The sequence below is a fragment of the Genypterus blacodes genome, unplaced genomic scaffold (genome assembly GCF_046128005.1).
Source record: "Genypterus blacodes isolate CSIRO-AG114 ecotype Tasmania unplaced genomic scaffold, CSIRO-AGI_Gbla_v1 ptg000030l_1, whole genome shotgun sequence".
In the NCBI taxonomy this organism is placed as follows: Eukaryota; Metazoa; Chordata; class Actinopteri; order Ophidiiformes; family Ophidiidae; genus Genypterus; species Genypterus blacodes.
Window position 1 is genome coordinate 6,536,728 of NW_027466843.1, and position 26,981 is coordinate 6,563,708.

The window sequence follows — 26,981 nt, forward strand, 5'->3', positions numbered from 1 at the left end:
CAACAGAAAAAAAAAGATGGAAACGGAGCGACACTGATCCACGTTCAGCGAAGGCGCAAGTGTCTAAGTGTTAAGCGATCCGTGCGGCTATTAAGGGTGCGGAGAGATACGATAGCCTCCCACTGATTCACGAGACGAGGCCGCGTAACGTGACTTTAGAAGACGCAGACGGTTCCAGAAGTTGGCAATGTTTTGAGAGTTCCCGAGAGACGCGAAGTGTGTGCGTAAAATGTCCAAAGCTGCTCCAAGTTTCTCGGGAAAAAAAGTGCGTAAAGTGCGTAAAGTGAAAAGATGCTGCGATCCCAGGCAGGTTAGAGTTCATTATAGGCCGGATATAGATCCAGAGGGGGGCCAATGGAGAGGACAGGACGAGCCATCATCCGAGGAACATCCAGCTTCGACAACAGAGACGCTGTGAGGGGAGAGACGCTCTGTGGAGCGGCGCTCTGTGGAGAGACGCTCTGTGGGGAGACGCTCTGTAGAGAGGCACTCTGTAGAGAGGCGCTCTGTGGGGAGACGCTCTGTTGAGGTGAACAGAGTCCTGAATCCTGCTTGAGAGCTCCTCGGTTCCCCGTGTGCGGCTCGGGTGCAGTCTGCGCCACCTGTCGGCTTCTGTAGAGGATCAGTCAGCTCCGGGCCCTGATCCACTTCCGGCTGTCACCACCTACTGAACTGAGGAGGGAGCGGAAATGAGCCCCCCTCTCTCTCCCCCCTTCCCTCTGCCTCTCCCCCACCCCCCTCAAAACACACACACACACCTTCTCTCCCTCTCCCTCTCTCTCTCATATGTGAGTGATCAGCTCCATTCAGGGTCTGTCAGACCTCGGAGACCCTTTAAGACAGAGACTATGAAGACCACACGTCCCACGCTGTGTGTGTGGTGTCACGGCCCGGTGTGTGTTTGTGGGTCTGACAGTTGAATTCGTGTTCACAGATCCTTGAGCCTTGAGTGTTTGTTCACCTGTTAGTGGCTCTGATGTCTATATCTGACTCATGTGTGTGTGTGTGTGGCTAAGTTCACACACTTGCAAAACACATTCGAACAAGTATTTGTAGAAATGCTAAGACGATGAAGGTTACAACAGAGCTCGATGCCACACACACACACACACACACACACACACAGCAACAAAGTATCAGGTTTCATTCCAGCCATCCTGCCCAGGTTAAAAATAGAGGGGCGGTTTTTGACCCCTCGCCTGTGGAGCACGTGTGAGACACAAATGTCCCATAAGGATCTTTGTGGGGTGATAAAGTAAACACTGAATGTGTCTTTGATGAGTTTGTGTCCAGCTTTGCTCATTGCTGAGAATGATGAGTCTTAAACACACAGCAGCAGGAGAAAAGTGAAGTTATGAAGTTCTGTTCAAAAAAGCATCATCGTGTAGAAAATCAACTGAGACACAGCGATTATGAGCCAACGTAAAATGTTTAATGAATGACCTTTCACTGAAGAACACTGGCGGACAGATGGGCTACTGTGCAGGATTAATAGGGAGACAGACATGATGGAGGACACTGGAACGAACACACACACACACACAGGAGCAACAAATGTGCTTGTAAAGCTTCCTGGATGGCGACGCGGCGTTACGCTTGTTTCTGGGGTCAACTCGACCACGGAGCACGCCAGGCTTTGTAGGCGTCTGAAACGGCGGCGTTGACGTGGCGACTGACCAAAAAAACTGTCCACCCGATGTAACACACAGACGTCCATCCCATCAACACACAGAACACAGAATCCCTATCACACATCATGATACCAATTCTTAACACGGTGCGCCTGTGTTACTTCTGCAGCTTATGACTGTTACTTAAAAAAAAACAACTGTTAATATACAAAGTGTGAAACTGTGCGCCATCCCCGTAACCAAGGTAACAAACCCTTTCAATGTGTTACAGCACCAATGCTACACAGGCCAGGGGGCGGGGCGGCGATGTAGCGCGTCAGAGGAGCTATGTGCTAACAACGAAGAAGAGAAGTGTTTAGTTTCTGATTGGCAGTTTTGCTGGCTAACCTGTTACGTTTAATCAGTGCTTTCATTTCTAAGATGAAACGTGCTACGCGGCTCGCGGCGCTTGCTAGCTAGCTCGCGTAGGTAGTGGTTTTTAAGGCCTCATTCCTGGCTAGTTTAGTTACTCGGTTCGAGAGGTTCTATTCTATTTACATGACGTGTTATTCGTCTGACTGAACGGGATTGAAGCTGAAGCGAGGACGCGAGTGCTCGGACCTAGCGTGCTTGGTTACCAGTGTAGCACGTTTGCGCGAGTGCTTCCACACGACGTGCAGTTCGATTTCTTGTCTAGGCCGAGCTACGACGCTTGGTTTGGCGGGGAAGAGGTTGAGCCGCGACGTCGCAGAGCTACGCGGCGGAGAGACGGCGTTAAAGCTTCTTCCAACACAACAACCCAAACTCAAGGGAGGAGATCTAAGGCCCCATACGACTCCAGAGAGACTTCTTCTTTAACATATACAGAGAAAATATAGTTTTTAGTGTCAAAAAAAGGAAAACAGACAGTATGAGGCTGCAGGGTCAGACGGGGGCCGGTGGTAGATTTGAGTTTAAGTAGTTCTGGTACAAAAACAGCCTTGGTCTCCCTGAACACACTGATCTGATCATCTTACGTATTCGCTTCTCAGGCAGACATGACACTCATCAACACAATGATTTAACAAAGTAATGAAAGACTTCTAAAGCCAGCTAAACAAGTAGCCACAGGCACAGATACGGGGGAGGTCTCAATGGTCTGAGGGGGCCCCCTTAAAAACCAAAGTCCCGTCCCGTCGTTCTCCCTCGTAATATGGAGGAGGAATCAAGGGGGCGAGCAGAGGAGACGAGCAGAGGAGGCCCAGCGTGAACCTTTGAGACAAACCGCTTGCCATTTCCACTTTAACCGTTACGTTCGCACTTCAAACTCAAATGGGAGGCAAAGAACGCGACAAACTCTATTTGGTAACAAAAGTGAACTTGCTATGCCGGATCATACAAAAAAAACAAAAACAAAACTGAAAATGTACCTCAGCAAACGCTTATAAAATATAATATGAATAAAATAATATAATAATATTCCTTGGTCTGTAAAAACTATGTTACACTTAAAACAGTTTTGCCTTTCGCACAACAGTAAAAAGACAAACCTTGGTAGAAAGTAAGGATAGTGGAATTACCTTCCAAACCCACACACACACGCACGCGACAACACAATGCTTTCTAGACGTGCGGTTCCTGTGAGTGTGTGTGCCAGAGGATGAAGATCTTGGATGTTGCTGTTGAATCTATTTTCTTGCAGTTTCCACAGGAGTCCACAAGAGGGAGCTGAAGAGCGGCGTCGGATCCCCAGAGTCTGTCCTCTCCTTCCTCTCTGCATCATTAACACACACACACACACACCTGCTCTGTGACGAAGAGTTCCCGATGGTGCGCTCGCTGCTTCACAGGGTCCCTCTCAGTCGGTCCCTTACAGCACCAAACACCCCAAACACACACGGGCAACTCAACCATTACTATGACAGCACCGACATGGCCGACGACATGCTGCTCGCCGAGTCGCTCATGCCGTACGGGCCGTGGCTGTCCACCAGCCCGCCCAGGGAGGACGAGGAGGACGGCGACGAGGAGGAGGCCGGCGACGAGGAGGACGCGCTGTGCGAGCGCAGGATGGCCCCGGCGGCGCTGCAGTGGGGGCGCGGCCCCGGCTCGGGGGTGTAGGTGAAGGTCAGGGCCGTGGCGTAGATGATGCCGTCATTGCGGACCAGGGAGACGGGCACCTGCACCGGCTGCCTCACCCACCGCCACCCCTCCCTGAAGGCGGAAATGTCGGGCACCACGCACAGGACGCTCTCTCCGCATCTGACGGGCGGACGGGTTAGATGAGATTTACATGAGCCACCACACACACACACACACACACACACACACACACACACACACACACACACACACACACACACACACACACACACACACACACACACACACACACACACACACACACACACACACACACACACACACACACACACACACACACACACACACACACACACACACCTGTACATGGTGTCAGCCTCCACGTCTCCAAACCAGACTCTGAGGTTGGGGTTGAAGTTGTGTCCCGTCAGTTCCAGCATCGCCACGTCTCCTCCGCCGTTCAACTTGAGAGAGACGGGCAACAACGCGTTACTACAGAACCACGATAAACACCGAGACAAAGCAGTGATGAAGAGCCTAATGTGTGCACCTGTAGACTCTCCACCACAGGCACGGGTGTGACGGGCGTGGGGACGGGGCCCATGCCCTCGTAGAAGGTGTACTCGGCCTTGTCGGTGCTAATGATGGTCCAGGAGGCGCCGTCGTTAACGATCTCCTTGTTAGTCTCTTTGGAACACGCCGTGGCCTGGAGAGCAGAGCAGAGAGAAACAGCTAATGAGGGGAAAAACACAGGGCAGGCGCTCATACACACACACACACACACAGACACTGAGGCAAATGTGAAGAAAGCCCAGACGTTAGAAAGCTTCCTAAAGGTCATTTGAGGTCAGTCAGAGAATCAGTCAGAATTAAGGAACGTATCTAAAAAGGTAGGTTCAGTAATTGGCTCGATTACTGATTCTCAAGAACTAGTCACGGCCCAGAGGAAGGGTTCAGACCACACGTCCACATGTGCGATGGACCCTATAATCAACAGCATCAGCCCTTTCTGTCAGCAGCGAAGCTCACGGCCCACCTGGGATTTAAAGCTCTCTACTTTATTATATATTTACTTTATAGCTTTTTACCCTAATGTTTTTATTTACCCAGCTCAAGAAAGAAACACTCGCCTACACAAAACAAAGCGTGAAGCGAAACTAAATGATCTAAATCATGAAACATCTGAGGAAAGGACCCACACAGAGTTCTCTTGGGTGTGTGTGAGCTGCTGCTGTCTGCAAGAGGACGACTGAAGGTCAAGCTGAAGTGACGTCCCGAGGAAGAGAGATTATTTGACCAGGCGGTGCGTTTGTTTGTGGTAGTTGGTGGTAGTATGTGGTAGGTAGGTAGGTAGGTAGGTGGTTTGTGTTTTTACCGCACCTGGAACTGGATGATCCTCTCCTGTGAGAGGCAGAGGTACATCCTGTCCGTGTCTTTCAGGTAGAAGGCGCACTTGTGGAGCTGAGACACCGGGTCGTCCGCATCCATCAGCGCCGCCTGCTTGTCCACTTTACGGATGACCTGAAACACACACACACACACACATCACCAATACATACATATGCACGTGTATAGTTAACACATGCACAGAAGAACACCAGTAATCACACACACACAAAGTGACACAGCAAACACACCAGTCTGGGCAGGGCCATGCCAGTTACAGAACAGACCAGTTTGACCGTCTGGCCGTAGTGGATGTAGCCGTCTCTCACAGCAAACTCCTCCCCTTCGGACTCTTCATCATCCACTGGAAGGAAAGGAGCGACATGGATTAAGCCCATTTCTAATCCGTCCAGAAGGAAAGAGGGATTGGAATGTGATAAAGCGACGGCGACTCACGGAGGTGGATGACGAAGGCGCCCCACTGTTGGGAGCTGGCGTGAAAGTTCCCCCCCTCCACGTGAAGATACCTGGTGCTGACCGTCTGGGACCTCAGGCGGTTAAACAAAGCCACCTTCGTCCCCGACGCAATGCACACTGGGAAGGGGAGAGACGGACACAGAGAGAGACGGACAAGGAGAGGGAGAGGGAATGAATGTCACCGCTGTACGAATCTAATGCCAATGTGACGGCCGCCACTCACGGTCAGCGTTCTTGAGGGACTGTTTCTTCTTGGAGGGCTTGGAGATGACCTTGATCCTCTTGCTGAGGAAGACGCCGATGTTTGCGCTGTTGCCGTACAGCATCTTCACCGACAGCATGAAGTGCTTCCGCTTGTCCGAGTCGCTGATATACAGCGTCTTAGCCGTGCAGAAGTGCTGGAGAGGGAAGAAACACACAGGTCAGAGGTTTGGGCTTTCTTTCACTTCCCTCTCATGACACACACACATACACACAGCCTGAGAGAAAGTTTATCAGACGCGAGAGAATGTGTGAGAACATTCAATAACATCAGCTACTGGGTGAGATGGTTGAGCAAAAAGGGAAGCGGCGGGTTATTTTGGTGCGTCAGCTGCGGGGAAGAGCTTTACACGCCATCGGAAGGACGCAAAGTATTGGGTTATGATCTTCTGATGGACGCTGACTTGCATACCTTCCCCTCCAGATTGAGCTGCTGCATCTCCTGCTCACTGTTGCCGATGCCAATGAAAGCACACGGCTGGGCCTCCTGCTCTGTACAACCCTCCTTTTCCATCGTCTCTAACTTCTTACGCCAGCCGCTGCCCATCAGATACACACACGGCGGAGGACAGAAGAACCTTAATGGAGAGGAGAAGAGTTGGATGAACACAGTCCAGGCTCTAAAACTGCATCGCAAAGACAGAATCGAAGCACACGCAGACCTTTTCTCGTTGCCGTATGACTTTTGCGCGACTTTAGCGTGCAGTATGAGCACCGTCTGATCGTCTTTCTCCTTCATATAATTCCTCATGGCTTCCCTGAAAGAGGGGAAACACAAGGGGGGGAGCGTGTTGACAGCACAGAATGCATTGTTCTACTTTGATGAAGCTGTTTTCCTTTCGCACCGACGCGGTGCACGTTTGCATTGAGGAGAGGGGAGGGGGGCTTTAAATGGCGAGCTGGCTTCGGTTCTCCTACCTTGTCAAGCGTTGAGGCTGAGGTCGCTCGCCAAACTTCCTGCAAAACAAAAACATTAAGTGTGCAAAAAATGGTGCACACGTGGATTCAGTGATGAGAAACAATACAACAATACAACTGGAGCCAAAGAGGAGGGAAACAAGGAGGGCAGGACAGCGAAAATGTTTCACCTCTGCTGTCAATCAGATTTGATACACACACACACACTTTATTAGACACACCTGGGCTTTAACACCTGTCTGTGTTTAGCTGATGCTCTCTCTTTGTTGACACCGTGTCACACAGGTGTTGATTAGACTCCATGGCAATTGTTGTGGCCTTACTTAGTGGCGTTGTTATGTAAGATTCCATTCTATTGTGCGTTTCTTATATTCTGCCGCCCTTCGTTTATAAGCTGGGCTCAATATTGGAAAACACCTTTAAAGACAATGACGTCTTATATAAGAGCCACTGAGCTGAATCAACATCTTTCTGACTAAATGTCAACAAACATTATCTGATTGTTTTCTGTCTAGTAAGGAGGAAGAAAGAATGCAAGCGTTTGATTTGATGGTGGGAACTTTCCGCTCTGCTGTGACTTTAGACTGAGTCCAGCCTGAAAACGTGTTAGTTTGCTGCTCTGATCAACTTTCTCAGAGCAAAAGTGTAAAGAGAGAAAAGATTTACGCCCCAAGTTAAAACTGTCGGCTGGTTTTAAACAAGTTACCCAAAAACGATGGGTTAGTATCTGGCGATTGTTAGTGAAAAAAGGCAGAGAAGTGTTAGGAATAGTTTGAAACGAAGAATAGTTATGCAGAAGTGGCCCAACATTGAGCCACAGAGAAGAAGCCCAGTGTGGGAACGAAGGAGAAAGAAGGCGACAAACCGCGACTTTCACTCAGAAACTGCGCGCAAAGTGGCAACGGCTCCCTAAAGGGACCGAGTTTAACTTTTAAACAACATTTATGCTCGGAATTTCAACACTTACCCCGTAACAACGGGCGCCATCTTCCAAATAACTCTCCCCCGAAAAAGTGCAACAATCGCGAGATCCCTCCCCCCCGGGCCCCGCAGCGGAGCCCTCGGCACAACACAAGCGGCAGACTGGAAGGAGAAGAGGGGAGAGAGAGAGAGAGAGAGGGGGAGAAAGAGGGGGGAGACAGGGGGAGGTGTGACGGGGCACAGGGGTGAGAAGAGGGGGGGAGAGGGGCCGACAGGCAAAGGGCAGCCGCCACAACAACAGGCGTGGGAAAGTTACAAAGTCGCGCGAGAGCGGGAAAACTCTCACAATAGACACAAACGGAGAGGTGCCCGAGGTATCGCGAGACCAAGCCGCAGCCTGACAAACCGAGGGCTTTTTTCTCACAAGGCGAAGACGCTGTAACTGGATTCCCACGCCTTCTTGAGCAACAACTACACCTAATCACACTGAGGGGCAACAGGAGATCAGGGCTCAGGCTTCAAATAGGACAACAGTTATAACTTCACATTTTGAAAGTAATGTATTTCCAAACAATTGCAATAAAAGTCCAGTAATTAGAATTAGAATCCTAGAATAGATTTTATTACATACATGTATCTAAAAATGATAATCGCCCAAAATTTAATGTACAAAAGTTTGATGAAATGAAATTCAGCTAAGAATACAGTACAATAAGAGTATTTTTCTTCTTTAAAAAAAAAAAAAATCACTCACAGCATTTTGACATTTTAAGTACTCAACATTGTCATAAAATATGTTGAGCCAGTATCTCAATGAGAGAGAGGCCACATTTATATTGTGGGAAAAATGGCAACATATTAGTGTGTCTTTAACTGTAAGACACACTGAAAGACATGTCCTATGTATTAAAATCGCACACAGTATAGTGATATAGTATAGTAGCATATATCTATAAATCCATTGTACATTTTGTGCATTGTGGATGAAAAACGTTGTACTGAACAAACTTTGGCAAGAGAGCAAAATCTAAATTTTGGTGAGACCCGTGACAGCTCCAAGACAAACACCCCCCCCCCCCCCCCCCCCCCCCCCCCCCCCCCCCCCCCACACACACACAGTTGAAAAAAAAACCCAGCACCACTCTTCATGTGATTGACCACCAACAGTTGTTGCAGGATGAAAATCAAATCTATCATTCAATGTGACACACACTTTCGCTTCAATACACTGGAATCTTCAAATAAACGGCGATTAAACTACTTTAAAAAGTGAGGAATGAGCCACTGCTGTCAAGTGGCTTTCATAAAAAAGTCTCAACCCTCTGAGGATAGTTTGTGTAAATAGAGTTGCATATTGTTTGATTTTCCACCATGTAAGTAGGGGAAAGGATGAAATATAATAATAATGCATTCTGGATAAGCTTGAGTGCATCTCATTGCTCACTCACTGTCTAAACTTGTGATTAGTCAATCTCAGAAGAGTCCTCTCGGGTTGTCAGGACGATTTTAACAGCACTTAAGATGGATGTGGGGATTCCCAGGAGGGAGAGTTGCTGATGGGAAGTCAACAAGCGTTTATTTGACCACTGCTGGAAGACGCCGCTGCTGTGGCCGGAGGCACACAGCTACAGAACGGCACTCAATGTTTATTACATCAAATAAAACTTCACGCTGGTGATGTGCAATCAATATTGGTCCAGGTCTTCCTGAATCTTAAGATATTTGGCAGGGGTCAGCAGCTCCATTTCAGAAAATCCTTGCAGTAAACTCTTCAACATCTATGGTTCTATTCAGTAGAGAACCAGCCAAGTCTCTTGTCACAGAGATCAGTCATAACCATGACGAAATTCAACCATCAACAGTTCTCCGTTTTCCAAAAGTCTGAACTTCCAGACAGTAGCTCCAGCTGTGCTCAAGTAAACACTGTCCTCTGCTGTTGTTGTTGTTGTTGTTGTTTGAAGGCCACATCAGGATCACAGGCCTCCACTTCTAAATCTTCCAGAAAATCCTCTTCCTGTACAGTACGAAGGAGATGAAGACCCAGATGGAAGTAGCAACCAGGTTCTGGGTGAGGTGCTCGGCATGCGATTGGCTGTTGGTCATGCGCCAATGGAAGGGGAAGTACTCCTCAAAGACTTCATGGCCCACATACACCAGAATGGAGTTCATACCTGGAATCACATAAGTAGACAGATACTAATAATCCAAGTATGAGATGAGTGAGGAATTTAAAATTGTGTTTCTTAAGATGCTAAACAGGCAGACAGCCACTGCCTTCACAGCATCAGATCGGCTCCATGATTGAGTCAACTTAGAGGCTGTTTAAGGCTAAATTATATTTATATTTATGCATGTTGATGACTGACGATAAATACAAATGCAGCTCCCCGCATATTTAAGTCTCATAAATGTCACTGTGCTAATTTGTATAAACCACAGACTAAAGTGGACGACAGAACATAATGAATAATCTGACACAACAGTGCGTGTGTGTGTATGTGTGTGTGTGTGTGTGTGTGACTCACCTGGATAGTAGAACGGTGCTCCGGACCACCACTTCTTCACATCCACCGTGTAGTAGACCACCGATAGCAGCACAAAGGCCAGACAGGCCAGAGTTGTCACATAGGACAGAGACCTGGAAGGCAAACGGAGAGACGTGCAGCGAATTCAAAAGGCTCCTAATCGCATTTACTTCAACACAAACAGTCAGTGTGCAAAGCTACTTTCATACAGGACACAGTACAGCCGTAAACTGTAAAACCCTATTATGTCAGTGTAACAAGCTTTACCACAGGTTCTTGTTGACAGGAATGAAGCCCTCGTCTCTGGAGCACTTGGTGAGAATGGCTGATATGATTCCCTGTGTGTTAGGAGAGATTGGACTTTGAATCTGAGATGTTACTTTAATACTGCATACACACACACACACACAGCCGCACACTGATCTGCTTACCAACATGAGGCCCCATGTGAGGAACCTAGAGATGATGCTGGAGTGGAGATCTCTGTAGTGCAGGATGATCTTTCCTGCCTAGAATACAAACGACCCAAAATATAACAAAGAAGTGGTTCAAATGTGTTTTAACTAAACTTTCCCATGATGCTCCGACCTAGACACACAGACGAACACACTTTACACACCTGTAATCCCAGAAAAGCCATGACGATGGAGTTAATGCTGCCAAGAACACCTTCAGGATCATACGGCACTTGAGTTGCATATATTACCTTCAAATAGGGAAAGAAAAAGACATTCTATAGCTTTAACATTGATACAAATATGGTTTCCTAGCTTTGTACCGTCTGCCTTTGCCTTGTTGGAAACGTTGTTGCGAATATGGAGATTACAAGAAGAAAGAATGTGTACAAGCAGGTCCTCACTAACCCGTGAGGAGGGCGTCTGGTAGATGTGACTTCGTCCCAGCAGCAAGCGGTCAATGAAGCCGGCCGCTCCGCCCGTGCAGTTGGAGTACAGGCCCATGTCTCCGATCCCACCTGGACCCAGATAGCCGCTGTTCAACAGAGAAGTGTGTGAAGTCGGTGTTATATGTGTAACACAAAGGGGGGCTAAAGGTATGGAAAGGAGATATAGTAAACACAAAATAAGCTAACATAGTCTGACTAATACAATCAACAACAGAAATGGGAGAATTTATAATGACAGCGATTGAACCACAGTGACATGAATACAAACTTTGAGAGCTTAAACCAAACTCTCAAAACAAAGGAAACTGCACAAGATAAACCCTCATTCTGATCCCTACTGAGGCTTTGACAGTTTAACAAGACATGTTGATTTTGTTAACAGCGACCACAACCAGGCATAATGTTACCACTTAGCACAAAAATACACACAATTAAACACAAGCGCGTGCACTCTGCTGTTTGACTCACGTTGGGCAGCCTGGCACAGGAAGCAGGAAGGTGAAACAGAGCCACATGACTTCCAAGAGAAGCACACACAGCCAGGCCGGCCAGTACAACAAGATGTCATAGCCACGGGACCACCAAGCGTCCTGGCAAACACAAACACTCACATAACAAGCTGCCTGATCGTTCTCATTACTCGTACATGAATCAAGAACAAAAGGATTAGAGTCAGAACATCAGAATGCATTTACACTTCCGTGTTAACCGGGGAAAAAAAAACTTTGCTGACCATAGAAAGGGTGTCAAGGCGACCTCTGGCTACCAAAAGATCCAGGCAGGCTACTACCAGGTACGACCAGGCCAGGCGCTGCAGTACACCTGGGATCCGCAGGCTGCCCCACGACACTGCGGTGTGGATTGGTGGAACAGACGAGCGACCAAGCACACAAGAATTAAACACACACATTCATATTTATGTGTATGAATTTGTCGTGTTGTCCATTTAAGTGTTTGGGCAAATCTATCCAGACATGTGCTGTATGTGGAGTCATAGCTACACTCACATGGTCCCTGGCAGTAGTTTGGGTTGATGATGATGACGCCGATGACGAAGAGCTGCACGCTCCGCCACACAACCTTCCACAGCAGGGAGTAGCGGGTGGAGCCGGCGCGCAGCATGGAGTTGAATGAAAGGGCGATGGATGTCCCCATTATGAACACGAACCTGGCGGGCAAAGGGAAAGGAGCAGAAATATGAGAGTTGGAGTTTGAAGCGAGCTGAAAATGAAAGGAGGACAGAATGGAGGGAAAAGGATGAAGGAAATGAGATAAGGCTGGCATGAAATAGGATCTTTAATTTGACTGTTCTTGACTCAAAGCTCTATGAAAGCGGAGGGGGAGCTGACAGGGTGGATTTATTTTGCCAACACTTGAGTTCAGAGACTGAGCTGCATTTAAAACTTCATCATCCTTTAGGTTTTACAAAGCGATGTAACATAATGATCATAGATTATTACACAATGCAAGTATTATGTTACATTCCATTATTACTACATCAATTATTTCTATATGTGGAACAGTGTTTGTAAATAATTTAGAAGTTTATGGAGAAGTGGGTTCCGGTAAATTGCAGTGGTATTAAACGATGCTGTGGATAGGGAAGAAGCTTTGACTGAGGCTCACCATGGGAAGACCAGATCTGCAACAGTAAGACCTGTAAGGAAGAAAAGAAGAATGACTTCCACAGTACAGATACGGTGTGTGGCGACTGGAGGCCGCATGGTCCCACAGATCTGTGGAAAGAAGAAACAGGCTGGACTCACCATTCCAGCTCTCATGCCTGAAGAACCAGTATCGCCCCCCTCCGTAGTTCACGAACACCATGATGACCAAGGAGAGGCTGGAAATGTGAAATGAGTCAAAATCAGCAACAACAAAGGCAAATATGTATATAACAGTATATCTGAAACAGTTTTATTTTTGTAAACTATTCACTGCCATAGACAACCATTCCGACTGCTAGAAGAAGCAGAGGCAGAAGAAGCGGAGGCAGAAGAAGCAGAAGAAGAAGAAGCAGAAGCAGAGGCAGAAGAAGAAGAAGAAGAAGCAGAGGCAGCAGAAGCAGAAGCAGAGGCAGAAGAAGGTACAGCAAGACTTCAAAGCAAGGAGTCAGTGAAATGCCCACAGAAACACACATCAGCGCGTTAGAGATGAATGGGCCTACCCTCTAAAAGTGTCCAGGGATCGCAGCCTCTTGCTGGGAGAAGGTGGGGGAGGGAGGATGTTATCAGTGACTGAGTCCACTGTCCTGTCCGGAGAACCCAACTCCTGGATAATCACAGTGAAATCAGAAAATCCACACTGCATTGTTGGAAACAAAGGCACGTGTGTAGCTTCCTCTTTTGAAGATAAACACAAGCCATGAGTTAGGGTGACGTGATTACTCAATAACACTTTAGCTTTAATAAGATCCTAGGGTTCTGTGGCCAGCAGATTGCTCAAGTTGCAAACCACTATTCCCAGTAACACTCACAGAGTTGATGAGCCTCTCCGTCTCCATGGAACCACCAAGTCGAAAGATAACTCCCTTCACTGCATCAAGCCTGGACAAGAGAGATGTGTGAAGATAATTGCAAGAACAAATATCACACCGAAACCGTTCACATCTAATGAAATCAGTTCGTAGTAGTAGAGTGGACTGCATCTATCTGTCTATGCACACCAAATCCTGTGCTGCGTTTGGTTCTTAAATGATACAAGATATGGTGGTTCTACATATTACAGCTCTATGAAGACGTGTTGTGAGTGATCATACCTTAAGATTGTCTTTACAATGGTAAATGCAATGGCCAGTCCAGCAAACACAAGAAAGGATACCAAGATAGCTGTGGAGACGTGACAGGTCAGGTGTGACTATACAGCAGCCACACACATCAAACATGTCCACTTCGTATACTGAATGTGTGTGTGTGCGAGACACTCACGTATGAAGCTGTTGACAGGGTCCGCATCAGTAATCACGGCACAGTCTGTGGTGTTGTTGAGATTCTTCACCCACAGTGAATAGTTTCCATGTTCCTCAAAGTGGAAAGGAACCCTAAAGGTAAAGACATTATGTAAACCACAAATGTATTCTCAAAAACATTGTTGATTGGTCCAGCATTTGCCTACGGTTCTTTTCATTTCATTTGCATAACATTAGCAGTTTTTTTTTTCAGCATTACCTTGTAGTAATAGTTGGAGAAAATTATTAGAAACATCCAAGCACCCCCCGACAATAACATTGAATGTAACCAAAGTAGGTTATACGTCCAGCAGCCTACAGGTATCTCAACCATTTGAGGACAAAGTCTTGGTGGTGAGCATTTGGTTCTGGTGTTAGTAACCTACGTGCAGAGCTGCTGACTGTGGGAGTCGTTGACCTGTAGGGTCAATCCATGCTGCGTGCTCACGATGAAGTCACGCCAGCTGGGCTTACCAGGGCCAGGCCTCGCTGGCACCGCTCCTAACGGCTGGTACAAACACTAACACACAAAGGGAAAGGATCCAAATCAGAATGACATCATCATCATCACAGTGCGGATGAAACAAAGCTTTGGAGAAGGAAGGCTTCCCAAGTTAGTCAAGAGCTCCTTCTTCACATCAAATGAAGAGATAATCACAGGCATTTTTGCATTGTGTGTGAGTGTGTGTGTGTCTACCTGGTAGCAGTGCTCTGACATCCAGGACACCATCACCTCACTGTCCAGCTCATTGTTGACTCTGAGAGATGCCTCGTCCATTTTCAGGAATATGGCCTTGCGATGGCGGGAGACGACTGGAATCAGAAGGATGTTCAGCTCGTGTGTTAGGAAATACAACAACTACAATTCAAGGCAAGTGTTTAAACAGCAACAACCAGACCCAAGGGCAATAAGAGTGCTGCACGTAGGCAGCAACACACATTAACATGACAGATGGACGCATTTGAAAGGAAAGCTAGTGTCTTGGTGATTTGTAGTTGACCACACCCGGATGTCAAACCTTAGTTTAATAGAAACATCAAACAGAATTCCCTATTTACAACGACATCTGTGAAGTAAACGTGCTGTAGCTCCATTTATCGAAAGAGTGCACATGCGTACTTCAATTCCGCTTTCGTGACTCCGTGTCAACACAAACAGTCTGATCGTCTGATGTTGTTATATTACAGTAACTTACCTCGAAACTACCGTAGCTATCCCGCGCAGCAGGTAGCTAGCTAGGAGATAACTCAGATGCTAACTCTCCCGTGAGGTACGGAGTGCCGACACGGGCGAGGAGAGCGAGTGAGCGGACTGAGTGACTGCCGAGCGCGACGGTCACATGCCGAGTTAACCCGTATCTCCCCCGCCCTGGGAGGGAAGTTCAAACGTCTGAATTCGCAACTCTTTCTCCCTTGCAAGTTCTCAGTTCCGTGCTCAAGTTAGCCCCCTGAGCTAACACTTCTTCATACCTAGTGTATACTTACAAGAGGACACTTCAGCTGCCAATGGCGCCACGTAAACGGCTGCAACCAAAACTGAAGCTGCAAGAAAAAAGAGCCCAGGTTTCTGTGATGGAGCCATGGCGCCCTGTTGATTCTGTTTTTCTCTCCCGTCTGATTTTTTGATGACTTTTCTTTTTGCCATAACACGAAAACGCCGCTCCCGACCCCTACATGTTGTTTACCTACTGGCAGCGAGGAAGGACAAAGTACGTTGACAGCAGAGGTGCCCGTCTGTGTAATGGAATTCTAGCTGCGGATCTTTGATTTAAACTATTAAATACAGGTGTTCAGGTGGTAAACGAGTGACGTAGCTACAACCCAAAATAAGAATAAGTATATAGTCAAATAAAAACAAAAATAATATTACTAATTTATTAATGTAAAAAATACATTTCATAGACATGAGCATTTACATTTCTTGAGAATTCGAAACTGAACTTTTTCCTCAACCTTTCTTATTTTCCTTATGTTTATCCATAGTTTGAATACCTTTTACTCTTTTGTGTATTGTTGCAATATCCAACGTGGAACTGTTGCCTGTTTGTTTGATATTGCTGATAAAGCGGAATAAACATTATAGTACAAATGTCTTTCGTGCATAAAACTGTCGGACAGAAGTGACGTGTGTCTGTTTCAATCAAAACAGTTGACATCCTGTCATCCCCTTCTCCATAGTTTGTTGTTTGGATTGACGCATGCGCATTCGCTGTCAAGGCAAGGACTTGAAATCGATTATCGAGCAGTTACAGCTTCTACTCCTCCCTGGGCTCATTCACGATGGCTGAGAAACAAAATGCCCAGAAAAGGTAAATGTAATCGGCGTTAGCTTCAAACGAGAACTTTGCAACGATGCTTGATACAAACTCTAAACAAACAAAGACAATTGAGTAGCTCCGGTTTGCTACTTGCGTAACATTATACAGTTGAGGGACTTTGGCAGCTAGCTACGTCAGCTATCCTAGCAGGATCATGCTTTGTATTTTTTTGTTAACTATCTTCTTTTTTCAGTGTTAAAATTGCCGCCGGAGCCGTGGTGTGTGTTGAAAGTGAAATCAGAGGAGATGTGACGATAGGTAAGGTGTTCCTCGGTCTCATTACTACTGACTTTGCAATGTTTTCCAACGCTAACCTGGAGCGGACTTGCGTGTTACGTTCAGGTGCCAGGACGGTGGTTCACCCTAAGGCTCGCATCATCGCTGAGGCGGGACCCATCGTGATCGGAGAGGGCAACTTAATAGAGGAGCAAGCCCTCATCATTAACGGGTGACGTCATAGCCCCCGCCCCCCATCACCCTCTCACCTGTGTGTATATTGTGTGGTGCCCGAGCTTCACGTGTCTTTGTTTTGCTCAACAGTTACCCAGAAAACATCACGCCAGACTCTGAGGCAGTTGAACCAAAGACTATGACCATCGGCATCAACAACGTGTTTGAAGTTGGCTGCGGTATCCTTTAGACTGAGCACGAGTTTGATTGATCATTAATCCGAATGGAATGGAATTTATCTTAACTTGATGTCAAACAGAATCACAGGCGCTTAAGATCGGGGACAACAATGTGATCGAATCTAAAGGTGAGATGTCTACATGTGTTACATCGATCATCATCATCATTACCATCATCATCATCATCTTAATCGTGTGTGTGGGTGTGTCCGTCATGTAGCTCACGTCGGCCGGAACATGATCCTCACCAGCGGCTGCATCGTTGGCGCCTTCTGCCAGGTCAACACGTGTGAGGTCATCCCCGAGAACACGGTGATCTACGGCTCTGCGTGTCAGCGGCGGGTCCAGACGGAGCGGCCGCAGGTAAACACACACACACGTCGATGAGGTGCATAAGGTACTGATGGATCTCTGAACATTAAAGTTGCTCAAACTCAAGCAAACGTACGTAAGTGTTGATTGATAAATTCTGAGCTGCGTTGCACAGCTGTCCTGGTTTGAACCTAAAGATGTAGCTGAGCTTTCTGTGAGCGGTGCAAGATGGAAACACTCAGCTAATGTGCATCGATCCAGATCTGCTGGCTGCCCGCCAACTAGAACCCGAATTTGAACCAGCTGCAGTCAGCATGAGTGCGTGTTTGTCTCTGCACGATGAGACAGTGTGTCATCGTGTCAAAACAGTGAGAACACAGTGGCATATAACTTGGGGACTTTGTTGCCTCTTCTTTGACCTTCACCTTCCATCTGATCAGACTGGTATATAATCTAATTTTGTACTTCTGGGAATAAACGTCATTAAGATCTCAACTAATGGGAAGCTGCAGCTGAAGGTCTCGTGCCATATGGCCTCTTGGTTGATTGGTGCAAATGTTTCCTGACAGCTGGAGGGACACACACACGCCCCATCATCTCAGGATTTTTTTTCCAGCACCAATTCCACCCCCTCCCCAGTCTAATGATCCTGTGTAACTCACCCATGTAACATCGTTCCTGCCACGTTTTGGTGGTTAAGGACTCGTTTGTTTTTCGTTGCGGTCTCATGACACACTGGAGCTTTTCCCCTAAAGCAAGTTCATGCTCGAGTAATGATCGGAGACAGAATATGTGTACAGTTGGATAACATTACAACTCAAGCCTGTGTGTGTGTGTGTGTGTGTGTGTGTGTGTGTGTGTGTGTGTGTGTGTGTGTGTGTGTGTGTGTGTGTGTGTGTGTGTGTGTGTGTGTGTGTGTGTGTGTGTGTGTGTGTGTGTGTGTGTGTGTGTGTGTGTGTGTGTGTGTGTGTGTGTGTGTGTGTGTCCTCTTCTCCAGCCTCAGACCCTCCAGCTGGACTTCCTGATGAAGATTTTACCAAACTACCACCATTTAAAGAAAACGGTTAAAGTCAGCCACAGCTAAACACACCAGGACAGGATGATTGACACATTTAGTGGCTAGAAAGCACATATTTAAATGAAGCAGAGTGATATGATTGTATATAATACTGTTTATAATAAAACTGTACGGAACTTTCTCTTCCTCTTTTCTACTCTGTATGAGACTAGACTGTTATCTTTATCTTCCTTGGCTGACATTGTTTTCTAAGATTCAATAAATAACCTCAAGTGCTGATGGTGTGCAGTCTTGCTTAAACTCAAAAACAGGTTTTAAATGGCATAAAAGACAAAGGAGTAGAATGTTGTTGTTGAACAGGACAGCAAAGTTTAAAGCATTTTCATTTTCTCCAACATGAATCAGGTTCAATCCATTGCTTTCTTTCCTCTTTTCAACGATGGAGAAGGTTAAAGTTTAACAAAAATCCATCTAACCTGGAGCTTTGAAAGGAGATCTGAATGGAGCCGAGTGGGGGGGGGGGGAAGGGAGGGGGCGGCGCCTGTATCCTGTAACAGCATCATCGCTCCAGAACAAGATCCCTAGCTGCTGCTCCTGTCCCATGATGCAACATCAGAGTCAGAGAATGTGTGTGTATATACATTTACATAGATTCAATGATCAACCATCTCCTCTAATCGTTATTAAAAAGGACAAAGATTCAAATGAAACTCTCCACAGGCGTCTGTTACCTCACAGCCAAATACTCGGGATATATTTAAGAAAACAAAGGGGAAAATAAGATATTTACACATTTCAAGCGTCTCCTTTACGTGTATGTGTGTGTGTGTGTGGGCTTGGTCATTCAGCGTCCTACATGGTCTCACTACAACACCGGTTCTTTTTCCTCTAGCTTCCCTCAGCTACCACCGATCAATAAGCCGACTGAACATGCCCTCGCCCGAACGCCTCCTATTCAGTCCCTGTAATACGCCACGGCTAATGCTTAAAGGGAGAGCGAGGGGAAGGGGAAGAGGTGAGGCAGCCATGATCAGTCTTTGTATTGTAGAGTGGGGGGGGTCGGACCTTCCGTCTCCAGCCGCTTAAGAACTGCGGATTCGGCATCGCTCCCTAGAGAGTGGGGAGGCCGTGACGTGGCGGGGAGGGAGGGCTTCATTTCTTTACAGGCACACCCTCTGAATAGTCCTCCAGCACTCCTGCCATGTGGTCATTGTGGGTCTTGAAGTGTCTCTTCTTCTGGCCACCTGGCTTCTTCCTCTTTTGAACTGGTAACTGCGGGGAGGACGGAAACAGAACCAGTAAATTCTCTGTAATTGAGGAGGGATAGGATGTGAAAACAAGTGGAGCGAGACACTGACCACTTTCTTTGGTCCTGTCTCCTGCATGGAGGAGATGCCCTGTTTCTTCAGGTACTCCTCAATCTTCTCTTCGTCGATGGAATCCACCGGAACGCTCCTCCACAGCTTCTGGAATTCTACGTTTCACATGGAAAGAGCCACGTTTACAGCGATCCCACAGCTGCCCACGCAGGGAAGGCATGCTTTGATTACGTTGACACGATTTCATACAGAATTTGAGGGGGATCGTAACAAAGGGCATTGTGCGTCCAGCAGGAGAGAGAGACAGGTGGAGGACCAGCAAACCCTTCCGCTCACCTTCATCCACCACAAACTGACAGTGTTTGTCGTTGTAGAACAAGACCTTCTTCTTATCTGGTCTCGTTACAAAGATGATCTGATCCCCTAAAGCCTGTGAAAGACCAAAGAAAGGTTTAGCGACCGCAGACGTGTCGTATGCTTTAAAGCCTTTAGGAAACAAGTGTAACGCGAGTCACCTTAATGGCTTTGGCCGAGTTAGGCAGCCCCTCCTCCACGTCGTCTAGCAGCACCCCACCGTGGCCCAGCTGGTCGTGTTTGTCTAGCAGCCTCAGCAGGGCTTTCTTGTCCTTAAGGTTGTACTTGGGCTTAAAGCCGTACTTCCCGTCCCGCACGTCGATCTTTGGGTTGTTGACCAAGGCCTGGGATCATAGGAGAGGAGGAAGAAAAACAAATTTCAGGTCTCAAGTTTAGACCAAAGCAATGCTACGTACAGTAACTGTAAGACACACACACATGTCCTCCTACCTCACTCATGAGCCACTGTTTCTGCTTCATGCTGATGTCCAGCAGTTTGGTCTCATCCAGAATCTCATCCAGGGTCAGAAAGTGTGTGTCCCCATTCTGATGTCTCGTCTGAAGAGTTGAGGACAGAATTTGTTTTATGGCATTTTTTCCCAAATTTCTACAACAATTGGATTTCAAACTCGAGACACGTTCAGCCCCACTTCCTCTGACGGGGGTTTAACTACATGTCTACTGTTATTTTGTGCCCTACAGCCTTACAGCCGACTGTCAGCTCCTTCAGAAACCTCTCCAGCAGATGGTGGGACACAAAAATCAACACATTCAGCAAAATCTGTCAACGCGGGTGCGAGTTCTGCTGCGAGGCGTGAGTCATGGAGCGAGAGTGTGTCGGGGCCTCGTCGCCTCTACAGAATGGCAGAGTGGTAAACAGCTTGTTTACCACGGGGGCACCAAATGTTACACGGGGGACTCGTCTGACTCAGAAGGGTCAACAACACAGAAAATGAGTCCAGGGTTTAAAGAGGCGCTCGGGGAAGAACTTGCGTCTGAGAGTTCATCTTGAAACACACTGGCGCCTGAGAGAGTGTGAGTAGACGTGCTGGGGCGTAGTTAACTGCCTCAGGACAAGTCCAGGACACACAAACACACACATATACACACACACACACCCTGGGAGTAGAACTGGGCGATTGAAAATCATTGGGAGAGACAAACGCGCTCGCCGGTTAACAGCGAGCTCGTCTTCTTGTGTAAGCAGTAGAACGTGTCCGGAGTCTTTACCTTCATGTAATTGACGATCTTGGCCAGGCAACCGAACTTGTACCCGGCACTGGCCTTGATGTTAAAGCTGCCATTACTGGAGTCTGTGGAGAAGAAGAGGGACGAGGTTAAGCTTCATCAGAGGGGATATTTACTGTAAAAGCAGAGGTTTGTTAGTTTTTGTCGACGTCAACATGATCATTGCAGTAATGAAAAGTAATCAACAGATGCAGCCACTGGAGGGTTCACCACTCCATGTTTAACAAGGCTAAAATACTAAATCTTCCCTCAGACAACAGGGAGGCTGCACTGTAGAATGGATGGCTGCCGTATTAAAAACACCCTGAAAACACAGCGGGAGCCGAGGCAAATCATCCTGATGATTGCCGGCTGGAGTCCAGTGATGTCACCCCCCAGGGACCGTCTAGAGGTCTGGACTCAGCAGCAGCCAATCAAAGCTGCAAACAAAGCCTGGTTCATAAATGATTCATAGCGTGGGCGGGGGCTTCTGTCTGTGCGAGCAGCTTCAGGGGCGAGGAGAGGGAGGAGGGAAGCTGTAACCGTGACAGCCGGGCGAGCCAATAGCAGCGGGGCGGGCCTGAGCGGGGGGAGCCAATGGCGGGAGAGCGAGGCCCTGCGCTTGTTCTGCTGGCCACACTGGAGAGCTGCAAGGAGTGGCAGAGCGAGCGAGCGGGCGAGGGCTGAAAGAGCAAGCGACCGAGGAGAGGGAGAGAGCGGGAGACCAGAGCGATAGGTGAAGCGAGAGAGAGAGAGAGAGGAAGAGGAGAGAGGAAGAGCGCATCTCTCGGCTCGCATCCTCTGGAGAAGCAGCCGCACACACGCAGGTGAGTCACGTTTCTCTGACTTATGTGCGCACAGTGGATGTAAACACGTACTAGCGGCCGGCGGGATGGGTTTAGGATGCAGGCAGCCGGCGGGTGAGTAACCAAGCTGTTACAATATCAAGCAGCTCAGATATCCCTGATGTAGCTGCTTGATCACACCAGGTCCTCCAGGGAAAACACACTGTTGTCACCATGTTGGAATGTATGGAATCTGTTTTTACACTTTATCAATACATCTGCTGTAATCTCAGGGCAGGAGTGATATCTAGGTCACCTACTGCATTCAAACAAACACAAATCTGTCAGAATGAATCTGCACTTTCTCCCTCCACTACCCCCCCCAAGCCTCAGATCAGTTTGTGTGCTTGTGTGCGTCTCGTCTGCGTTGGCACAGATGCACACTGAGGCTCTCAGCACAAATCAATGAGCGACTCGCAGCTGTGAGGAGCGTGTGTGTGTGTGTGTGTGTGTGTGTGTGTGTGTGTGTGTGTGTGTGTGTGTGTGTGTGTGTGTGTGTGTGTGTGTGTGTGTGTGTGTGTGTGTGTGTGTGTGTGTGTGTGTGGTGAGAGAGAGCCAGAGAGCACTAGCTGGGCCTATAACACCTTTAAGAGCACTGCTGGGGTGGGGCCTCACTCAGGCTGAGGTAACAGATGCTGCTGGGAGACAATCTGTCTGTCTGCTGTGCTGGAACTATGAATGACTGCAGTGTAAACAGTGTACAGGCTCTTATTAATCTGACCATCAATAACACTTTGTCACACGCTTTCTATGGGATCATAGTTTGTTGCTTGTATCTATAATCAATACAGCGAAAGTCTGATCAGATACAGGCGAGTTTGGGCCAAGACCTTGAGGAGGAAGCGTGTGCGCTGCAACAACAGTGTGTTGGATCAAATAACGCCGTGACAGGTGAGGACCCAAGTTACCGCTGCGTGTCGCTTTCCCTTCACGTGTCTAAACTGTTGAGGTAAACTGGGTCGACAGCCCCGCCCCCTCCCCGAGTAACAGCGTGTGTGTGAGGTGAACATGCATTCGAGTGTGTGTTTACAGCATGTGTGTCGGCAAAGATAGTTACACACATACCCGCAGATCTAATGTATTATTTCTAATTGATTGAGATTCCTTTTCTGCAGTTACCCATCCGCCCCGTATGATCATGATGTAATCCTACCATAACTCCACCACATTAAGACGATCAAATAAGACACATAATTAGTAGTCCTTGGTGGAAGTAACCCCTTTTTGATCTAAATACTAAATGACATCCTGTTCAGCCTGTACCTGGCCTTAAACACGATGCATTCTGGGAAACGCTCCAGCCCCCTGCAGCCCTGCAATGGCTAAGCATGTGTGTGTGTGTGAAATGAACAGATGGATGAACAAACCAAGTACATCCTAAACATTACCTTCTAAATATCTATTCATCTACTGCCCACTGTGTTGATCTTACATCGCCATGGAAGCGTCACATCTCTGCCATGTTTGGAATTGCACCTCTGAACCGCTAACGTTTGCTTCTCCCACTCAGAGATCATGGCCAACAGCACCGGCCCCACACACGTCAGTATTTTCCCGTTGCACCCAGAAGTGGGCCCTCTCTCCCGCGTCTCCTTGCAAGTGCAGAAGGTTTATCCTTTCCACGATGCCTGGAACGTGGCCTGCTTCGTCATCCTCCTCCTCTTCGTCCTCACCATCCTGTCTCTGGCTGTCTTGGCCGTGCTCTACGAGCTGCTGGACTGCGGCTGCTGTGCCAAAGGGAAGACGCACCGCCAGCTCCAGGAGGAGGGGCAGGGGGGCTTCACTAAGCTCACCAGCTTTTGCAAGGGACCAGAATCCCACTCTGAGGTGGTGTGAGGGGGGCCAGGGATGAACACGAGGAAGAGTAGGAAGCAGGGATGTAACGCTGAGCTGGCCCCTAAGAAATAAAGGTTTTCAACCGACTCATGGTGGCCAAACTGTTAAGAAGCCATGAAGGCACAAGATGGGGTCCTCAGGCTGTGTACAAAATATAATAAACACAAATGTATAAAAGGACTGGACACTGAGCTAGAGTCAGACTAACTGGGTTTTCATCTTAGGTTGGAGAAAATCTCTCTCTCATGCCTCTCTATTCAACAGCGCCACACACACACACACACACACACACACACACACACACACACCCCCCCAATAACGATACGATGGCACAACCTCAGAGCTGATCTTTGTTATATAGTCTTCTCTTATGTTATTCCTCTAAGATGTATCAGTGTGAAGGCAAAGCGTCCCACCAGGAGACACAATCAGAATGTGAGAATTCGCTTCCCAATGATTCCATAAACAACAACAACAAAAATACTTCTGTAAAGCCGGCAGTTTGATGTTTTGTGTTTTTTTGACAACTTTTTACGAGTAGTGTCAGTGTTTATCATCGTCTCACGTGGTAACTGACCGTCATTTGAGTGCACTGTATGATGACGTAATGCCTTAACACTAAATGCCTAATAAAGTCTGTATGTGAATTCTGTTTGCTTCTTACTCCACTGACATACAACATACATGTTTGACAGACTACATGTTTAGGTGCATTGGATCCAGATTGCATTTATATGACTGTTTTTTGCATAGTTATTACTTCACATACTGATTCATACTGTTATTTAATAACATTACACAAACTAATCTCCTCTCACCTTTGATACTAATGTCACTGATATTGCGAAATACGTCAATAATATTGAATATGTCTCTGCAGGTGTTTTACTGCTACTTGACTAAATAAAGTTGCGATTCATACTAGTGGCTTAACTATCACTCATCTACATACAGTAAACATCAGATTTGTACAATAGTCAATAAATATAAAGATCTAAGTGTCCTTGACTTGAGTGGAGCCTGGAGTATGAACAGTTAGAGCTTCTGACCAACTGAGAGTGTGTGTGTGTGTGTGTGTGTGTGTGGTTGTTGCACGCACCTGTGGAGTGTTTGGAGCCGGTGGAGCTGTCCTTGTCCACCTTAGCCTTCTTCTTCTTGTGTGACTCTGAGGCGGCCGGTCTCTTCTCCACAGCAGGAGTGGACAGAGCTCTCTTCTTGAACAGCTCCCGCTCCCTCAACAGAGCCGGATCCATCCTGACAGGAGACAGAACACGTTTTACCACCTAATACTAAAAATCATGAGTCAAACACATAACACAATACAACAATAAACAATCAGAAAACCAATTGTTAAAAATATATCGGTGCCAAATAACTTTTGACTTTAAAAAAACTCAGAATGCAGGATCCAGTTTCTCACTCTTTGATGAGATATTTCCATACTTGTCAGATAAATGTATATTGTGCTTTATTAGATGAAGATTTGTTTTGTAATTGGTGGTTGCTTTAGTTAAATACAAAAAACTGAAAATGTATTTAGAAAGCAGTTCCGGTTTGGTAGCTTGTAAGTGTCGAGGGGACTATATTAGTTTTAAAATATGACTCAGCTTAGCCCGAAGAGCTTTGACATTTAGAGTAATTTAAACGTGTAGCACCTAGTAGAACATTCTACAACATACGCTACCATATTACATATTCAAAAGAGCCGAGCTGAGGCGAACGCTCCGGCGCTTAGCATTGCTAGCTTTCCCGTTTGTTTATCTTAGCACGCCGCTAACGTTACCTGGCTGCTGGCTGGACGCTTTCACAGCTCCGTCCGCTCGTCCCGGTGTTTGTATCGCTCCAGAGAGAAAACGAGTTCCCCGAAAACAAAACGCTGCTTTCCGCTCTTTCCTTTCCGACAGCCTCACGCTACCCGACAAACTTCGCGCACACACATTTGTAGCTCATTCTTTGCCCTGCTGCTGCACTTCCGGTTCTTGTTCGATTGGGTGGGAATCGACTGCTGGTCCTTGGAAGACGTCACCGCCTCCCCCTGCCTGACGTAGCGCTCGTGACGCTTCACCGGTGGCGATATGAAGCGGAAACGATTTATTTTATTATTATTATTATTTTATTTTTTTGACAATTTTGAGAATATTTTGTACACCTTAAACAATATGGAACTACTGAAAGTTCCATTGAAAATAAAACCTCGTGAAGGACTCTTGACGTGTGTCTTTCTTTTAATGTTCCATCATTTGGCTCGAGCTGTTTTCAAACAATATATCATAAATTACAGCATTGGTTTCTGCAAATTTCTTTTGTAGATGCTTAGATGTTGATATTCTCTTATCTGAAATGAAAAGTATTTCTCTTTTTTGACATTATAACATCTTACATATATTTTTGTAGTAACTTGCTTCGATATTTCTGTTTCCATCAATAACAGCTTGCAAGATCTCTCTCCCTCTCTCTCATCTCTCCCTCTCTCTCTCTCTCTCTCTACCCCTCTCTCTCTTATTTTTCTCTCTCTCATCTCTCCCCTCTCTCTCCCTTTCTCTCCCTCTCTCCCTCTCCCTCTCTCTTCCGCTCCCTCTCTGTCTCTGTCTCTCTCTCTCTCTCCATCCCCATCCACCTCTACTGAGTGTGTGTCCAAATTCTGATGGGTCAATTATTTAAAAAGCATGGAAGCGTGAGTGCAAATTCTTACAGAGCTGTAAAATAGTGAGTACGTGGTAAGTGGTATTATGTTCAGCGTGACAATAAGTAATCCAGCTGGCTCCCGCTGAAAGGTAATGGGATTCCAGCTAATATTGTTGTACATGATAACAGGCATACTTATTATTTTTGGGTGACTGAAAATGGTGAATTGCTTTGTTAAATCTGATGAAATGTGCTGCGCCTGGAGAGCCACGGCTGCACACTGAAAGGATTTTTACAAGAGAGGTGGAGAGGAGCTCTGTTCTGACATACAGGTTGGCTTTCAGAAAACTGCAAGGACGCGTGGGCTGCTAAATGAAACGAATCCAGGATGTTAAGCAGTGGGTGGAGGGATAACTTGAGGATGAGTGGGGCCCTGATCTTTCATTCTGTGGGCAAAAGAGCACCGC

The 26,981-nt window shown here is 47.0% G+C and overlaps 5 protein-coding genes across 6 annotated transcripts; 2 read left to right on the top strand and 3 right to left on the bottom strand.

Moving 5' to 3' along the window:
• Window positions 1-1,410: 1,410 nt before the first annotated feature.
• LOC142994743 (recombining binding protein suppressor of hairless-like) lies at window positions 1,411-7,946 on the bottom strand. The gene is made up of 11 exons (XM_076145577.1): window positions 7,702-7,946; window positions 6,735-6,773; window positions 6,479-6,574; window positions 6,229-6,394; window positions 5,779-5,953; window positions 5,535-5,672; window positions 5,330-5,442; window positions 5,073-5,213; window positions 4,243-4,398; window positions 4,053-4,156; window positions 1,411-3,851 (listed from the first exon to the last, which is right to left on the bottom strand). The coding sequence occupies exons 1-11, from the start codon at window positions 7,719-7,721 to the stop codon at window positions 3,506-3,508; spliced, it is 1,494 nt and encodes a 497-aa protein (XP_076001692.1). The 5' UTR covers window positions 7,722-7,946; the 3' UTR covers window positions 1,411-3,505.
• A 798-nt stretch (window positions 7,947-8,744) lies between these two features.
• Window positions 8,745-15,676, bottom strand: hgsnat (heparan-alpha-glucosaminide N-acetyltransferase). 2 transcript variants are annotated; one of them, XM_076145313.1, is made up of 18 exons: window positions 15,517-15,676; window positions 14,729-14,844; window positions 14,418-14,551; window positions 14,012-14,124; window positions 13,843-13,912; window positions 13,561-13,630; window positions 13,252-13,355; window positions 12,851-12,927; window positions 12,711-12,741; window positions 12,092-12,252; window positions 11,818-11,933; window positions 11,553-11,674; window positions 11,044-11,170; window positions 10,800-10,886; window positions 10,612-10,689; window positions 10,448-10,518; window positions 10,181-10,293; window positions 8,745-9,826 (listed from the first exon to the last, which is right to left on the bottom strand). In XM_076145313.1, the coding sequence occupies exons 1-18, from the start codon at window positions 15,674-15,676 to the stop codon at window positions 9,645-9,647; spliced, it is 1,932 nt and encodes a 643-aa protein (XP_076001428.1). In that variant the 3' UTR covers window positions 8,745-9,644. The 2 variants fall into 2 exon arrangements, with proteins under 2 accessions (XP_076001428.1, XP_076001429.1); XM_076145314.1 differs by lacking the exon at window positions 15,517-15,676 and adding an exon at window positions 15,228-15,366.
• LOC142994580 (dynactin subunit 6-like) lies at window positions 15,616-18,537 on the top strand. Its single transcript, XM_076145316.1, has 8 exons — window positions 15,616-15,740; window positions 16,210-16,340; window positions 16,543-16,607; window positions 16,692-16,797; window positions 16,890-16,978; window positions 17,059-17,106; window positions 17,199-17,341; window positions 18,288-18,537. The coding sequence occupies exons 2-8, from the start codon at window positions 16,312-16,314 to the stop codon at window positions 18,372-18,374; spliced, it is 567 nt and encodes a 188-aa protein (XP_076001431.1). The 5' UTR covers window positions 15,616-15,740; window positions 16,210-16,311; the 3' UTR covers window positions 18,375-18,537.
• Window positions 18,492-25,879, bottom strand: gtf2e2 (general transcription factor IIE, polypeptide 2, beta). Its single transcript, XM_076145315.1, has 8 exons — window positions 25,673-25,879; window positions 24,989-25,143; window positions 21,212-21,294; window positions 20,432-20,539; window positions 20,143-20,325; window positions 19,964-20,057; window positions 19,667-19,782; window positions 18,492-19,580 (listed from the first exon to the last, which is right to left on the bottom strand). Exons 2-8 carry the CDS (start codon window positions 25,140-25,142, stop codon window positions 19,461-19,463), a joined length of 858 nt encoding a protein of 285 aa, XP_076001430.1. The 5' UTR covers window position 25,143; window positions 25,673-25,879; the 3' UTR covers window positions 18,492-19,460.
• On the top strand, window positions 23,635-23,889 carry smim18 (small integral membrane protein 18; the record flags this gene model as incomplete). Its single annotated transcript, XM_076145317.1, has 1 exon — window positions 23,635-23,889. A coding segment is annotated over one exon (255 nt), but the record flags the coding sequence as incomplete, so codon positions are not given.
• Window positions 25,880-26,981: the final 1,102 nt, after the last annotated feature.